Source organism: Lithobates pipiens, unplaced genomic scaffold (assembly GCF_037356315.1).
Source record: "Lithobates pipiens isolate NorthernLeopardFrog02 unplaced genomic scaffold, aLitPip1_a1.2 Scaffold_10, whole genome shotgun sequence".
NCBI lineage: Eukaryota > Metazoa > Chordata > Amphibia > Anura > Ranidae > Lithobates > Lithobates pipiens.
The window spans coordinates 79,125,927-79,143,796 of NW_027507686.1; the positions used below are offsets into that span (position 1 = coordinate 79,125,927).

At 40.7% G+C, this 17,870-nt stretch overlaps 1 protein-coding gene across 2 annotated transcripts in view; it reads left to right on the forward strand.

Annotated features, from left to right (window-relative positions):
* EFEMP2 (EGF-like fibulin extracellular matrix protein 2) overlaps positions 1-17,870 on the forward strand; it is a 66,786-nt gene that overhangs the window by 19,021 nt on the left and 29,895 nt on the right. For both annotated transcript variants that reach the window (XM_077456108.1, XM_077456102.1), the window contains exons 3-6: positions 321-369; positions 3,200-3,421; positions 6,755-6,877; positions 12,112-12,228. In XM_077456108.1, the coding sequence (XP_077312234.1) occupies positions 321-369; positions 3,200-3,421; positions 6,755-6,877; positions 12,112-12,228 (511 nt within the window). The remainder of the gene's footprint in view (positions 1-320; positions 370-3,199; positions 3,422-6,754; positions 6,878-12,111; positions 12,229-17,870) is intronic.

The following is a 17,870-nucleotide window of genomic DNA, read 5'->3' on the forward strand; positions in this document are numbered from 1 at the left end:
GAAATAACTAGGAGTTAAGAAGGGGGTTAGCAATAGAAATACATTTTATTAAAAAAAAAATATTTTTTTACTTAGATTTCTTTAACTGATGTCATTAGAATGAAATAGTAGAAACAATATAATAATACAGTACAATGTTACATTGCATTTCTCAATGACACTTGCAGACAGGAGCAATCTACACAGTGACATAACCTTCCTATGGCATGCATTCAGAAATCATCTAACATTTTGCCTATTGCTCTAAGCCGGTAGAAGAAGAAATCTGATTGGTTGCTATGGTCTACATTACAGTACAACTTATCTTGTTTTTTTTCCAGGAATGCACAGATGGCTATGAGTGGGATTCAGAGAGACAGCATTGTAAAGGTAAATGATTGTCCTATTTTGCCTGAACTTGCAGGGGATGGTGATAACCCTACATCAGAGGTACTGAACAACTTCCCACTAATATTCATGGTTGGGAAGTCAGAATCAGATGATATACTGGTGGTCATTAAAGGTTTTGGAACTGCACAGTTGCAGGATCCCAATTTTGCATATGCATTGAAAAATGTATCAGTGAAAGACAGGGAACCCTGAGAACCAGAAGTTAGTCTGGTATACCCCCATTTTGCAGTATCCTATGGATTTATTGTATTGTGTAAATATAAAATGGTAGCAAGTTGTGGATCTGCTGGTGGTTACTTTGTCTCGTATTAGGATTGTGTTGGACATGGCCTATTCCCATGTGTTGGGGGTCACTTAAAATAGAACTATAGGCAAAACAGTTTGGTTTTTTTCATTTTGGATAGAGTAAGGGAGGGTTATAACCCCTGTCAGATTGTTTTTCGCCATCTGTGTCCCATTGCTGAGAATTTCCTTCACTTCCTGCCCCATAGCCAAACAGGAAGTGAGAGGAAATGTCTTCAAATTAACCACTTAAGGACTAGCCTCATTTTGAGATTTTGGTGTTTACAAGATTAAAAAAGTTTTTTTTGCTAGAAAATTACTTAGAACCCCCAAATATTATTTATAGTTTTTTTTTTCTAACACCCTAGAGAATGAAATGGAGGTCATTGCAATACTTTTTTTCACACTGTATTTGCGCAGAGGTCTTACAAGCGCACTTTTTTTGGAAAAAAAAAATACTTTTTTGAATAAAAAAATAAGACAACAGTAAAGTTAGCCCAATTTTTTTTATACTGTGAAAGATAATATTACGCCAAGTAAACTGATACCCAACATGTCATGCTTCAAAATTGCGCCCGCTTGTGATTTGGCGTCAAACTTTTACCCTTAAAAATCTCCATAGGCGACATTTAAAAACAATTCTACAGGTTGCATGTTTTGAGTTACAGAAGAGGTCTAGGGCTAGAATTATTGCTCTCACTCTAACGATTGTGGCGATATCTCACATGTGTGGTTTGACCACCATTTTCATATGCGGCGCTACTCACGTATGCTTTTGTTTCTGCGCTTGAGCTCGTCAGGACGGGGCACTTTGAAAAAAAAAAAATCTTATTTATTTTACTTGATTCTATTTGTTTTTTCACAGTTTTTTTTATTAATTTTTTTAATTTGGGTCACTTTTATTCCTATTACAAGGAATGTGAACATCCCTTGTAATATAAAAAAGGCAGGTCCTCTTAAATCTGGTCAAAGTCCTCAGATCTCATATTTGGACTTAAATACAATAAAAAATAAATAAAAATTTTGTCATTTAAAAAAATTACTTTGAAAAAATGGCCCTTTAAGACGTATGGGCGGAAGTGACGTTATGACGTCGCTTCCACTCTGCTATGGTATGGAGATGGGTGGGGGCCATCTTCCCCTCACTCGTCTCCATACCCGGCCACGGACAGGTCCCAATCATCTCCGCGGCTGCCGATGGCTCTGGTAAATGGCGGAGGGCCCGCGCCCTCCCGCCGCCGATAATGGTGATCTTGCGGAGAATTCGCTGCAGAGACCACCATTATCGTAAACACGACCGCCTCCTGAAGAGAAGAATACCTTGGTTGTGGCAGCAGCTGCTGCCGTTACCGAAATATCCATCTTTAAAATGCCGACGTATATGGACAGGAGCCGGTCGGCAAGAAAATTCCTTGAGGACCCCCGGATCACCAGAACTAGTGTCCCCATTGGAAGATTTCCCCTCTATTATTTTTCTAGGGTCAACCCAAAATTTGGGATTTTCTTTACTTTCACTTTCAATGATTATTGTAAACAGGACTAATAGAGAGGGTGAATCTCCTTAACGGAGGCACAGACAGCAATAAAAACTGAAAGGGGTTCTAATCCCTCTCCACTCTGTCCAAAACGGAAAAAAAAAGTTTCGCCTTTAGATAAAAAAAGCGAAAGAAGCAGAATGAACGCTTTTTCCTGCCCAGTGTTTACACAGTTGAGAATTAATGTCAAATGAATGCACCCAGCCACATTTTTTAAGTTTCTGTGTGCCTTTGCCTATAATCGAGGTCCCTTTTAAGAGGGTTGTTCGCCCGGAGGCTCCGGTACATGTTAGTAGTCCTTCACTATTCCATCGGGTATCCAGATACAGTCCATCTCAGAAACACATCCTCTAAGTTTTTCTCAAAAGAACTTTTACAGATATTTTCCAGGACAGGTATTTCTATGGAAATGTTGACAGACCAAGGAAAAGTAACCAAAAGCTGGGCTGGTTCTTGAAAATGATTTACCTACATACCTTAGTGTATCATCTACAAAGGATGTTTCCATCATTAAGCTGCAGGAGGCAGTAATGTTTCTCTGTGATTGTGGCCTGTTGGCCTCAAAGACCAGCAATTAAACCTAGTTGTGGCCTGAAGGGAAAGAGTTTACTTCTGTGCAGTGACCGACTTTAGGACCAAACAGTCCAGATAGCCAGGCTATTCTTTGCATTATATCCTGTGTGATACTGAAGCCCCTGTGGGGGAAAATACTTGTAAAGAACTTTTCTTTGGTGGTTAAATGATTGGAAACCAGTCCCGCCAGCTACTACTTGTTTGTCCGGACTGAGAGCTGCCATAGTAAGTAATATGGTGTCATCACAACTTTCATATCATATCATATTAATATTATGCTTTCATAGTAACCAAGAAAGTTTGACCTGTTAATGAAGTAAGGAATCTGGTTTGTATGGGCTACTGGTCTATGTTGTTTGGTAACGTTTATAAAAATTTTTGTCTTTACTCCTTACAAACTCTATTTGCAACTTTTTCAGATATCAATGAATGTCTGACAATCCCTGATGCCTGCAAGGGTGAAATGAAGTGCATAAATCATTATGGTGGTTACCTATGCCTCCCTCGTTCGGCCTCAGTAATTAGTGACTCCCAGACTGGACCTGCAGGAAGCCCTCAAGGTGGTGCTGGAACTGATCAAAGAAACAACCCTTGTCCGAATGGGTACCAGCCTGATTCACAGGGACTGGGCACTTGTGTAGGTAAGTATGGTGTGACTTTTTGCATGGTTCTTTATTTTAAATAATCTTAAACTTTAAAGTGACAGTAGGTATGGATGTTCCCCTGCAGTTTATTATGACATTTGTATTAATATTAATACATTTGTGTCAATATAACCACTGCCCATTATTGAGCGGGAATGTTGACCCATTGTAGAGCTGGAAGCAGTACCTTTCCACTGCATCAGAATGATGTCTATAATCTTCGCCAGTTCATAGTTACATTGTCAGGTTGAAAAAAAGACACAAGTCCATCCAGTTCAACCAAAAAAAATTACAAAAAAACATACAATTCATTATACACAATCCTTCACCCACAGTTGATCCAGAGGAAGGCAAAAAAAACAGCAAAGCATGATCCAATTTGTTACAGCAGAGGAAAAAATTATTTCCTGATCCCCAGCTCAGGTGTTAAGCATGCAAAAATTCCTCCTGCGCCATTCACAAAGCTTAGCTCTCATATTAGCTTAGAGAGCTTATGAAGAAGTAAATGGACCTAGCAAGGTCCTGGTTCCCCTTTGATCTAATGAGAACCTCCAGAGTTAGGGACAGCTGACATCCTTCTGTGTAGAGTGGGTTACAAGGCATGGTGGGTGTAATGCAAGGTAGATTCATGGGCGCCAGACACTGTGGAAGAGAGGGTTTAGGGCCAGGACACCCTGCTTGGTCCCTGGCTTGGCACACAAGGCTGCTCTGCAAGTGTCATCTCTGCTGTCCCTGGTTTGGCACTTGCTGAAGTTTCCCAATTCTTCACCATTCCTGGTTAGTGAGAATACTGCATCGGTACTTGCTTCAGCTACTCACTGTGGTCCCTGGTAATAAGGTGGTTGGCCACTTAGTGGGGCCACGACAGGCTCTTCGGCTGACAGAACCGTCACTTATGGTTGGACTGCAAGCCGCAGTCTCAATCCTACTCTGCTCTCTTGCTTCTGGATAGGCCCTCAGATAGCCTAGCAGCCAGATGTCCCCAGGATAGGCCTCAGGCTCTGGCCTAGCAGCTCAGGGCAACACAACACATGTCCACCCATACAGCCGTCCATGTGACACATCACCTGACCTCATCCAAATAATTAGGCTCTTCTAGCAGGTCAAGGGACCCAAGAAGATCCCTGCCCATTGGCTAAGATACCCTATCTATTCCTAATATGTCCTTGCATTGCCCTTGTCTTATCTAATGGCACCAAATACCCGGCCATCTAGTGACAGAAGAGAGAAGTGCAGCAATTCCAGAGTTAGGGTAGAATCAAATTATCTCCTATCAATTGGCCAAGGCAACTATACCTGACAGATACATTTACTAGCAACCCTACCTAACCATCAGGGTGCTACATAAAAGAAAAACATTTTTTATTTGTGAATTAAAGATTTTTAAAAATCATAAAAAATCATGTACCTGAAGTTTGGCCTTAAGCAGCTATGCCTTAAAGTGGTTCTAATGGCATAAGGTTTTTTTTTTAACTTAATGCATTCCCTGCATTAAGGTAAAAAAACTTCAATGATTAGCTTCCTCCCAGCCCCCCTTAAATAGTCCTCTCAGGGATGGGGCGCACACAGCCTAGCTCAGGAGCACGCCCATATGAATGCCTCTACAATACACAGCCTGCTATGGAAATACTCAAAGAAGAGGAGGAGCAGACAGTGCCAATGGAGGACCCCAAAAGATGAGCTAAAGGGCATTGCACAGAGCAGGTAAGTTTACCTTGTTTATGTTGATGATGCCTTTACAACAGCTTTAAGGAGAATTCAGATTTACCATCAATGTGAGAGGGGCAGAAAGTTGATCTGATCAAAGGTTTATAGCTGAACTGTCATGTTACATTGAGATACTTACTACCTGTTTTACAGCCTGAGTTAAGGTAAAATTAGGTTGCATTCAATGATGGATGTTTGGTTTAATTATAAGAGAGGAAATCTAAAAAATCTGTGAAATTAATAAAAAGCTAGTAAATATGAAATGTGTATTGTTTGTCAATATCTCATATTAATTCTCTATTCAGCCTTAATGAAGCATTATACAGTAGACATGTGCATTAATTTTCGTCTGAATGCATTTTCGTCTGAATTTCAGGTATTTTCGTTATTGTTTCAACAAACGATAACGAAAGTGCAGAATCTGTAAAACGAAAGATCCAACATAAACACATTTTTTATTTTCGTTTTCGTTTTCGTTGTGATAACAGTTCGATATAGATAGGAGATTCGACATGACGCTGACAATAACAATCTGTGTCTATCGAACCTGTGGTTGAATGCGCCTAACCTTAACTCTATTAGTCCAAGATTATTCTACATAGAGAGAAAAGATTCGACCTAGAGAGAAAAGTTTTGACATAGAGAGAAAAGATCACTGCTGGAATTGGGTGGGGGGAAGTAAAATAAAAATAATGATGATGATGAATGTTATTGGCTGATTGTAACCAAAGAGGAGGAGCAATAAAATGTACACACGTACAGCCAACTTACTTTAACTTACGATTGCTAGCAGAGAGAGACACACACACTGAATCATTTCAGAAGACCATCAATCTTAGCTGGTCCGTTTGTCAGAGAACCTGAATTATTTAGTAATTAAGCATAAGCACAGCAGACCAATAGTGAAGCAAGCTACAGTTCAACTTAACTTTTTCATAATAATCTGCTGCTATTGTGTTAGTGTTGTGAACTTGATAGTGATACTAATGTTGCTAGTGTTGTGATAGCCTCAGAAGCTGCCCGTGCTGGGGGGGGGGGGGGGATTTATCATTATAGATTCTATATTATAGATTGAGATTCTATATAGATTCTATATACCCTATCTTGTTACCTGTCTTATCAATGATCACTATCACCAGTCCATTTTCTGTTTGAACTATATACATTCAACATGAACGACAAAGATTCGACAAAGCAGCGAAAAACATACAAACGTCAAATCGTTGGCTAATGGTGTCTGTCGAAAGCTCTAAGAAGATTCGACGGAGCAGCTAAACTATACAGAGTCATACAGTTTAGCTGCTCCATCGAATCTTCTTTGAACACTCGACAGACACCATAAGCCTTCAATGACAGATTCGACCTTAATTAATTTGGATTTTCAGACGAATGTCATTTTTAACGAAAAACGAAATGAATAAAAACGAATTTCGGGAGTAACTAAATAAATGTATTTTTCGGACGAAAACGAAATTCTGAAACAAAATATTTCAGTGTGCACATGTCTATTACACAGTAACAAATGTCATATTTCATATTTTACATGTTACAACTCAACAACTAGTTTAGGCCACAAGTTTCAGGATTTGCCAGCAAAGGCGTTGTCCTTTTATTTTTTCACAGATGTAGATGAATGCGCCCTTGAAATAGATGACTGTCTGCCAAGCCAGGATTGTGTAAACATACCAGGTGGTTTCCACTGTAAATGTCCAGAAGGCTATAGGAAGATTGGGAATGAGTGTATAGGTGAGTATAACCATGTTGTACATTATATGGCTGGCTTTTTGCAGCTTTTTCTACCTTTTACATATTTGATTTTTTTTCATAACTACTTTTAATTTGATAGACAGAAACATACCACACCCCATAACCTGAAACACATTACAACCATTAGTGGTATACAGAAATGTGTTTGTTTGTAGAGAAAGTGGTTCAATTATGACCTACCATTCAGTCACTGCATGTTATAGACACTATATTATACTACACTATAGTATACTAAACCCGTAATAGATTCCAGTGACATAGTTTCCATTACTAATCATGTAGTAACTTACACAGTAGATCTTGTTGGTAACCTTTTTAATGTTTGGCTAAAATGTTTTCATAGTTTCAGAATATTTTGTGTACCTTCATTTATAGAAAATCTCCCTCTGGTGCAATGTTAGCCTGTGAAAAAAAATGCAATTAAACAATGCAAAAAAATAATATTAAATTTAAGTGCTAAATATCACAACCTACCAACCAGAGTTATTGTGCACATGAAATATGTCAATCATGCCTTTGCATGGCCAGCGTTCCACTTATAAGAGTTTCTCCAAAAAACGTGATTGCTTACTATTTTTTCGCAGTGGAAGACCTTTTGATGATTTATAGCCCGAAATCCCTAACATCTTTAAAGAAACATAAATGATCCAAGGTCTGGTGTTACCCCAACATCACCTCCATCCCTAATTCAATACATATATACAAGGGGTTTGCCCTGGGATTTTTGAGTGAGGTGAATATGGTTAGCCAAGAAACATGGCATGGAAGTAAAATAATGTAGATTTATTACAATTGTTGTGCATATGAAACACAACAATAACCACAGGCTGATAAAACATGAATATAATGTGAACATGAGAAAATCCACATACATGCTAAAACAATATATACCAATATACAAACATCAGAGAAATTTGCAAGCATGAGCACCCGACGATGTTTTGCGATACCATGCTCGCTCTTCAGGGGTAAATGCTTTGCTAAATCTGTAATACAAGTAGTAAATCAAATGAATGAGTGTATAGGCAGGAAGGTGAGTAATCATCGGGGTCAGGCTAGCAACCCCATACTCACCAATGGGTTGGACCAAGCCATCAGTCGCTGATCCCACCGGTGGTGGCAGCAACAAACATCCAGCACGGGAACTAAGGAAGCGGAGCAAAAGCTAACCCCAACGGGGGAACAACCAGAGCACCGACATGGCCTTGGTAGATACAAATATAAGTGTCCCCAGGAGTCTCCCCTTGTCAATATTCATGAACTGTAAAGATGGTAAAAAGAAGTTTATGTATATATCAGAAAGACCCTACAAATAAGGTAAACTTCCTGCTGTGTTGGGTATGCATATTGCAAAAATAATAAGAGAGTATGTAGATGCAGGTGATTTTCCTGCCTTCGCATGGCCAGCGTTCCACTTACAAGATTTTCTCCAGAAAACATATGATCGATAGTAGTTTTTCACAGTGGAAGATCATTTGGTGATTTGTAGCCCTAAGATCCCTAACTTCTTTAAAGCAGAACTAAATGCATTAAGCTCCATCAGGGCTCAAGCAGTACAATATCAGCAGTACAACGTCCTCCCATTCTCTTGTCCTTCTATCACTGCTGCTGACATCTTCCTCCAGTCTTTCCTGGGTTTGGAATCTTCTTTGACCATACTTCACTTTTAAATCCCAATTGAAGTCTCACACCTCCTAATGTTTTATCTTATACAGTATTGGCTCATTCAGACGACTCTAGTCTTGGCATGCAAATGCATCTGTGCCAATGCATCCACTTCTATGGGCTTCCTGCAGGCATCTCCGAGGTGCATAGATGTTCACAGCCTATTGCATTAGGGTGTGCACCTCAAAGCTCAAACTCACATCCATGTGTATATTAGGGATGAGCCAAACCCGGGCCTCCCCACCCCCCCATTCGGTTCGCACCAGAACTTGCAAACAGGCAAAACATTTGTGCGAACACCATTAAAGTCTATGGGGCACGAACATGAAAAATCAAAAGTGCTCATTTTAAAGACTTATATGCATGTTATTGCCATACAAATTGTTTGGGGACCCGGGTCCTGCCCCAGGGGACATGTATCAATGCAAATAAAAAAAATAAATAAAAAAAATAATAAAAAAAATACTTTTTTCAGGAGTTGTGATTTTAATCATGCTTAAAGTTAAACAATAAAAATGAAATATTTCTTTAAATGCCACGCCTGACCATGTCCTTAGTTTGCCTGTAAAGTAGCGCATCTTTCCCGTGTTTAGAACAGTACCACAGCAAAAAATGGAATTTAAAACTGCTTGCGACTGTAATGTATTGCTGTAATGTATTGTCGGGTCCCGACAATATACATAAAAAGTCATTGAAAAAACGGCATGGGTCCCCCCCCCCCAGTCCATTGCCAGGCCCTTTGGGTCTGGTATGAATATTAAGGGGAACCCCGCACCAAAATTGAAAAAAAATAAAATTACATGGGGGTCTACCCAAAATCCATACCAAGCCCTTTCAGGTCTGGTCTTGTTAAAGGGGGCTTGCAGATTCAGATATGCCCTCCCCGCAGACCCCCACAACCACCAGCCAATGGTTGCGGGGAAGAGGCCCTTGTCCCCATCAACATGGGGACAAGGTGTTTTGGGGGGCATGTGGCCTGGTATGGTTCAGGAGGGGCTCTCTCGCCCACCCTGTTCCTGCGGCCTGCCAGGTTTGCGTGTTCAGATAAGGTCTGGTATGGATTTTGGGGGGGGACCCCCACGCCATTTTTTTAAAATCTTGGCACAGGGTTCCTCTTAATATGCATACCAGAGCTGAAGGGCCTGGTAATGGATGGGGAGGGGGGGACCCATGCCTTTTTTTCAATGATTTTTATGTATCTTGCCGGGATTTGGTAATATATTACAGCCACGAGCAGTTTTACATTTTTTCCTTTACAAATGTAATTCTGCTGCTCTCATTCATAAAACTATGTACAGCCACTATATAAGCAGTCTAGCATTTCGTGGGGCCCAAAGGCACCCTGCCTTTGGTCAATCATGACTCTCACAGCAGAGTGCGCTGTAATTGACCAAAGCATGCAGGTCAGGTGCATGCTTTGGCCACTCAGCAGCCGTCAATACACTGCAATCTTGCTAAGTAAGTTTTCTTCTTCAATGACAGGCACTGATAAGGCGGCACTGATGAGGTGGCACTGATTATGGGCACTGATATGCGGCACTGATAGGAGTCACTGATGGGCACTTATAGGTGGTACTGATGGGTACTTATGGGTGGCACTGATGGGTACTGATAGGTGGGCACTGAGAGGTGGCAGTGATGACACTGATGGGTGGCACTGATGAAACTGATAGGTGGCATTGCTGGGCATCACTATTTTTTAGCTGGACCATAATGTTGCCAGTCAGTGCCCATTTGTGGGCACTGATTGGCATGTATTGTGCAAACTTTTTCATATGTGGATGGCCATGGTGTACATACTTGGCCATCCACATGTTGTCCCCTTCCCTGGTGGTCCTGGGCGGCTTGATGGTGGTCCTGGGTGGGCATCCTTGGCACCCTGTCAGGAGAGCCGCTGATCGGCTCTCCTCTACAAGCGTCTGATAGACGCGAGTGAGGAAAAGCTGATCATTGGCTCTTCCTGTTCACACTGTGATCACCCGTGATTGGACGTGGCTGATCACATGGTAAAGAGCCTTTATTGGAGGCTCTTTACCGAGATCGGTGTAGTGGTGTGTCAGACTGACACCCCATAGGCGCGTGGCGGCTGTTATCCTGAAGGATGTCATATGATGCCCAGTCAGGATAACTGAACCACCGCCCGGCTGTCATTCTGCTATAGGCCGGGCGGAAGTGGTTAATCGGTACAGTTGTCATTTGAAAATGCAATACAAATACATTACACACACATGACATCCTTTCTGAATTTTTATTCCGTCGTACGAGAATTTTTGTGACTTTAGTAAACTCTTCAGATTCGATCTGAGATTAGCAAGCAAAAAAATAAAATAAAAAGAGCATGTGTCCAATAATCTCATTGTGTGTACCAGGCATTAGGCTGTCAGCAGATTGGCCTCTACAAATTTGGTAGTGCCTAAAAATGTCTAAAAAAATGGAGGGCAACTGAGCATGTGCAGAGCAGGGTGAAATAATGAATTATTGGATTTTAAACAGTAGAGGTACTGTACTTATTTGTAATGTTTTACATAGCTATACCTGCTAAATGAGCCAGCCTCAAGTGATCTAGCAGGACTTAATTTTCTGTCTAAAGTTCCACTTTAAAGGGAACAGGTCATTAAATACAGGAGCTGACATTGCTGACCTCCATCTGAAAAAAACACTTGCCTGGTTGTGTTTAACTTCAATGCCCTCCGAGTTCTATACTTATTATAATCATGCATCAAGTAAATTCAGAGTGAAATTACAATTCTTGTTCTGTGCAATTGTTCTGAGTGAGTAACTTAGATAGTATTGAAAAAAAAAAGGGTCAACATGACCATCAGCATTTGGCCTCCTCCAAAATTCTTCATGACAGATGTCCTATAATGAATATGTAACAGGGCTAAAAAGGGTGTTTTCTCTGTTTGCCTGAAGTTTCTCCTGAAAAGTGGTTGTAAACCCTTACAAACCACTTTGACCTACAGGTAAGCCTAGATTAAGGCTTACCTGTAGGTCCAAGAAATATATATTTACCTGAAGACAGCCATCGCGGTCTACGGAGCATGCGCACTGGGTAAGCCGCAGATCGCGGCGATATGCCGCGAGTGTCGGCTCCCGTGCGCATGCGCGGGAGTGGCGTCATCGCTGCTCCGGGGAATCGCAGCTCCGGAGCAGCGAGACCCACCAAGAAGATGGGTGCTCAGAACTACAGGGGACAGCGGTGACTTCGCTGGCTCCTGTGTCAGGTAAGTGACACATAATGGACTACTATGCGATGCATAGTAGTCCATTATGCTTTACCTTTGCAGGGAATCAAAGAGGAAGTAAACCCATCAGGGTTTACTTCCTCTTTAAGTCCCACAGCTAGATGTCAGTTAATTGTAGAACTACACTTTCCTATTTACATTATTATTATATTATTATACATGATTTATGACGTGCCAACAGTTTACGTAGCGCTTTACAATGTATAGGGGAGTCAACACAATTACAGTACAATACAAAAGGTACAGGAGGGCAATTTACATTGTCACTTTTCCTCTAATACTTTGGTCTTCTTTCCATTGCAGATATTGACGAGTGCAGATATAGATACTGTCAACATCGATGTGTTAATTCTCCTGGATCTTTCACCTGTCAGTGTGAGCCGGGATTTCAGCTGGCATCTAATAACCGCTCATGCGTAGGTAAGAAACTCTAAACTCTTCATCTGCTTCGGACAAGTATATGGTCATGCGAACGATGATGTCTTTCCATGCATCCACCATTGTAACAGCTATCATACATTTTATCTACAACTATGTTACATTAGTATACAGAGTCTGAAAATGTAATTTTGCAACCAGAATTTGCCTGTTGAGGTCATGTATTCATCAATAAACCTGTATGTGCTATTGGAAGAAGAATACTTTCAATGGCAAGATGCCAGGGGGCTCTCAGAACTTGGAATAATGCTTTTGTTAAGTCACAGTTAGATTAAAGGTTTGTACTCAAAATACAATCTGCCTTTATAGATAAGATTAGGAGTGCAAATCATTTTGGATAGGGTGGGGAAGAGTTAGAAGGGTCTGTCAGGTTTTATTACTGTTCCAACCATTCAATGCCCTATTAAAAATGTTATAATTGTTTGTGTCCTGTTGGAGAGTTTCCTATTCACTACCTTTCTTGGTGACCTCTGCCGCTAGAAAAACGAGTGAGGAAAATTCTCCCAAATGGTGATGAATATGCTAATGTATGAATCAGTAGGTAGATGGTTCTGCATTCCTTACAGTTTTTCCTAATATCACCAAATGGGGTGAAGCTTGTTTGGCTGTATGGAATCTGAACTCAAGCCTGGCAACGTCGGCCCACAAAAAGGCTTTGATTGTGAGCCACTTTAGGTTGTGATGGTGTAAAGTGAATTGAAGTGTCACCTTGTGATACTGCAGTCCAGATACAAGTTTATAACAATGTAAAAAGAAATTAAAACTATACACATCCAATGGGTTTTGGATTCTAAGCCTAGAAGGGCTGAAAGATGACACAAAATACAAGAATAAAAGACAAAAATCAATCAACAAAATTAGGAAAGAATGAAAAGAAAACTCTTTAGTATTACAACTAAAATGAATAATAAAATACTGTACAATACATGATACTGATTCTGGATTACGCAATATGAAACTGGAAACTAGATAGATGGATAGATAGATAGATAGATAGATAGCTAGATAGATAAATAGAAGGGATATGATTACTTTTAAGTCTTGTTTTAAAGAAGATCTAAGCCTTAATGTAATTTTAAACTTTTTAAATTCAAAGCTTTTATAAGAAATTGTACCTGACTAGGGCCCCATTATTAATGCCCCCCCCCCCCCCCCAATTAATTTGATTATCTTTGCCTTTTATTAGGTATATTTCCAAAGAAAGACAGGGAAGGATTCTGGTGAATCAAGTTTTGTGTCTGAATCACAAACAATGGATAGTATTCCCATGCTGCCTAAGGCTTACTGTGATTAAAAGTACAATTTCAGTCATTGCAGATGACACCAAACTATGCAGTGGAATAACTTCCTTACAGGATGTCTCCAACTTACAAGCCGGCCTCAATGCTCTGTCTAATTGGGCAACTATGTGGCAAATGAGGTTTAATGTTGATAAATGTAAAGTTTTGCACTTTGGGGCTAAGAACATGCATGCATCATACAGTTGTGCTCATAAGTTTACATACCCTAGCAGAATTTATGATTTTCTTGGCCATTTTTCAGAGAATATGAATAACACAAAAACTTTTCTTTCACTCATGGTTAGTGTTTGTCTGAAGCCATTTATTATCAATCAACAGTTTTTTATTCTTTTTAAATCATAATCACAACAGAAACTACCCAAATGTCCCTGATCAAAAGTTTGCATACCCCAGTTGTTAATACTGTGTTGCCCCCTTTAACATCAATGACAGCTTGAAGTCTTTTGTGGTATTTGTGGATGAGGCTCTTTATCTTCACAGATGGTAAAGCTGCCCATTTCTCTTGGCAAAAAGCCTCCAGTTCCTGTAAATTCTTGGGCTGTCTTGCATGAACTGCAGGTTTGAGATCTCCCCAGAGTGTCTCAATGATATTGAGGTCAGGAGACTGAGATGGGCACTCCAGAACCTTCACTTTATTCTGCTGTAGCCAATGACAGGTTGACTTGGTCGATCATTGTCATGTTGGAATGTAAACACGGTTGATTGGTAATAAATGGCTTCAGCCAAACACTAACCATGAGTGAAAGAAATGTTTTTGTGTTATCATTCATATTCTCTGAAACATGGCCAAGAAATCATAAATTCTGCCAGGTTATGTAAACTTATGAGCACAAATGTACATACTAGGGGGGAGTACAACTGGGGGAATCTATAGTGGTGAAGGATATGGGGGTTTTGCTAGGTCATAAGCTCCATAATAGCATGCAATACCATGCTGTGGGTTCCAAAGCGAGCAAAGTCCTTTCTTGCATTAAGAGAGTTATAGACTCCAAAGAGAAAGATCTAATTTGTACAAATCATTAGTACAACCTTATCTGGAATATGCAGTTAAGTTTTGGGCAACAGTTCTCAAAAAGGATATCATGGAACTGGAGAAAGTGCAGAGAAGGGCAATCAAACTAATAAGAGTCATGGAGGAGCTCAGCTATAAGGAAAGATTAGAGGAACTGAATTTATTCTCTCTTGAGAACAGGAGATTAAGGGGGGATATGATCAACATGTACAAATACATAAGGGGTCCATATAGTTAACTTGGTGTTGAGTTATTCACTTTAAGATCATCACAGAGGGCAAGGGGGCACTCTTTACATCTGGAGTAAAACAGATTTCATGTCCAAATATGGAAAGGTTTCTTCACAGTAATAGCTATGAAAATGTGGAATAGACTCCCTCCAGAGGTGGTTCTGTCCAGCTCAGTAGATTGCTTTAAAAAGGCCTGGATTCTTTCCTAAGTGTACATAATATAACTGGATACTAACATGTATAGGTAATGTTGATCCAGGGAATATCCGATTGCCTCTTAGGGGATCAAAATTAAATTTTTTCCCCTACTGTAGCAAATTGAATCATACTTTGCTGGGGGTTTCCGCCTGCCTCTGGATGAATTGTAGGTATAGGATTGTGTATATTGGATTTTATGTTTTTTTTTGGTTGAACTAGATAGACTTGTGTCTTTTTTTCAACCTAACTACGTAACTATGTAATTCTATCAGCTAGGTAAACATTATTAATTGAATTCAAACAAGCGTTGTCAGTGGCAGAAAGGAATGAGCTGGGCTGCAGTTATGTGGCCAACAGTGAGTTGCATTTATCAATTTACCAAAAACCAGACTGTCATTGTCATATACCTAACCCTCCTGTTGTTAACAGTATGCCTGATTACCTACAGTATTTCACAAAAATAAGTACACCCTCACATTTTTGTAAATATTTTATTTTATCTTTTCATGTGACAATGAAGAAATGACACTTTGCTGGAATGTAAAGTAGTGAGTGTACAGCTTGTATAACAGTGTAAATGTGCTGTTCCCTCAAAATAACTCAACACACAGCCATTAACCACTTGCCTACCAGGCACTAACACCCTCTTCCTGCCCAAGCCATTTCAGCTTTCAGTGCTGTCGCACTTTGAATACAATCGTGCGGTCATGCTACCCAAACACATTTTTTTTATCATTTTCTGCACACAAATAGAGCTTTCTTTTGGTGGTATTTAATCACTGCTGGGTTTTTTATTTTTTACAAAAGTAACTTTTCGCCTTCACTGATGTGCGCTGATGAGGTGACACTGGTGGGCATTGATGAGGTGGCACTGATGAGGCGGCACTGATGAGGAGGCACTAATATGCCGTAGTTATGGGCACTGATAGGTGGCACTGATAGGCAGCACTGATGGGCACTGTTAGGTGGCACTGATGGGCACTAATAGGCAGCACCAGAGGGCACAGATAGGTGGCATGGATAGGCGGTATGGATGGGCATTGATGGATGGCACAGATGGGTGACACTGATTGCTAGCACTGACTGGCATGGCTAATGGGCACTGATTTGTGCCACTTGTGGGCAGTGGTGGGCACTGATTTCTGCCACTGGTGAGCACTGTATGCTGGCATTGGTGGGCACTGTATTTTACACTTTATTTTATTGTAATCAGGGCACTGATGATCAGTACCCTGATTACATCCCTAGATGCCCCCCTGTGAGGAGATGCCGCTGATTGGCTCTCCTCTGCTCACACTCTGTCGGTGTGAGGCAAGGAGAGCTGATTACCAGCATCTCCGTGTTTACATGTGACCGGCTGGGTTGGACACAGCCGATCATATGGTTAAAGAGCCGCGGCCGCTCTGCTGCGCCCCCCACGTGCGAGAGCGGCCGTTCTGGGCTGCCGTCATATGACGGCATCCCAGAACAAGAGCTGCACCGCCCCGCCGTCATTTGACAGTGCGCGGGCGGCAAGCAGTTAATGTCTAAACCGCTTGCAACAAAAGTGAGTACACCTGTAATTCAAAATGTCTAAATTGCGCCCTAAGTGTCAATATTTTGTGTGGCCACCATTATCCAGCACTACCTTAACTCTCTTGGGCATGGAGTTCACCAGAGCTTCACAGGTTGCCACTGGAGTCCTCTTCCACTCCTCCATGATGAAATCATGGAGCTGGTGGATGTTAGAGACCTTGCGCTCCTCCGCTTTCCGTTTGAAGATTTCCCACAGATGCTCAATAGGGTTTAGGTCTGAAGACATGCTTGGTCAGTTCATCACCTTTACCCTCAGCTTCTTTGGCAAGGCAGTGGTGGTCTTGGAGGTGTGTTTGGGGTCAATATCATATTGGAATACTGCTCTGCAGCCCAGTCTCTGAAGGGAGGGGATCATGCTCTGCTTCAGTATGTCACAGTACATGTTGGCATTCATAGTTCCCTCAATGAACTGTAGCTCCTCAGTATCGGCAGGACTCATATAGCCCCAGACCATGACACTCCTAGCACCATACTTGACTGTAGGCAAGACACTCTTGTCTTTGTACTCCTCACCTGGTTGCCACCACACATGCTTGACACCATCTGAACCAAATAAGTTTATCTTGGTCTCATCAGACCATAGTACATGGGTCCAGCAATCCATGTCCTTAGTCTACTTGTCTTTCTTGTGCATCAACTTTAGAAGAGGCTTACTTCTGGGATGACGGCCATGCAGACCAATTTAATGCAGTGCACGGCGTATAGTAAAATAAAATATTTCCAAAAATGTGAGGGGTGTTCTCACTTTTGTGAGATACTGTATATCCTATAAATTAAACTAATTTCTACAGTAATTGTCACACTGAAGTTTGCATAATACCCTTTAGCCCTAACCCTGTGCCCTAGTGTAAGCCTGATCCTGTTGCCTTGGTTCTTTTGGAAGATGTCCCTGCATAGGGAAGCAGGAATGGATATACGGCGTGTGTGTGTATGTATGTATGTATGTATGTATGTATGTATATATATATATATATATATATATATACCCATAAAATAATTTCTTCCATTATCAATAGGAAATATATGTTTACAATTTTTTTTTTTTTTTTTTTTTTTTTTACTGTTGTTAGTTGTAATCTTTTCATTAAGCCATTTGATGTGAAAAACTTAATATTTTCTTGTGATTTTCCTTTCTTTGGTCAGAGGACAGTTTGGTAACAAGAAATATCTGCAGCTGGGGGAAAATGCTTTAAATTATTTTGCCTAAAAGCAGTTACATTAGATTTAATAGCTATTTGGAGGATTTGATATTTTCCAGACGTCGGTATAAGTTGTTGTCTAATCATCAACTTACAATGTGGTTAAAGT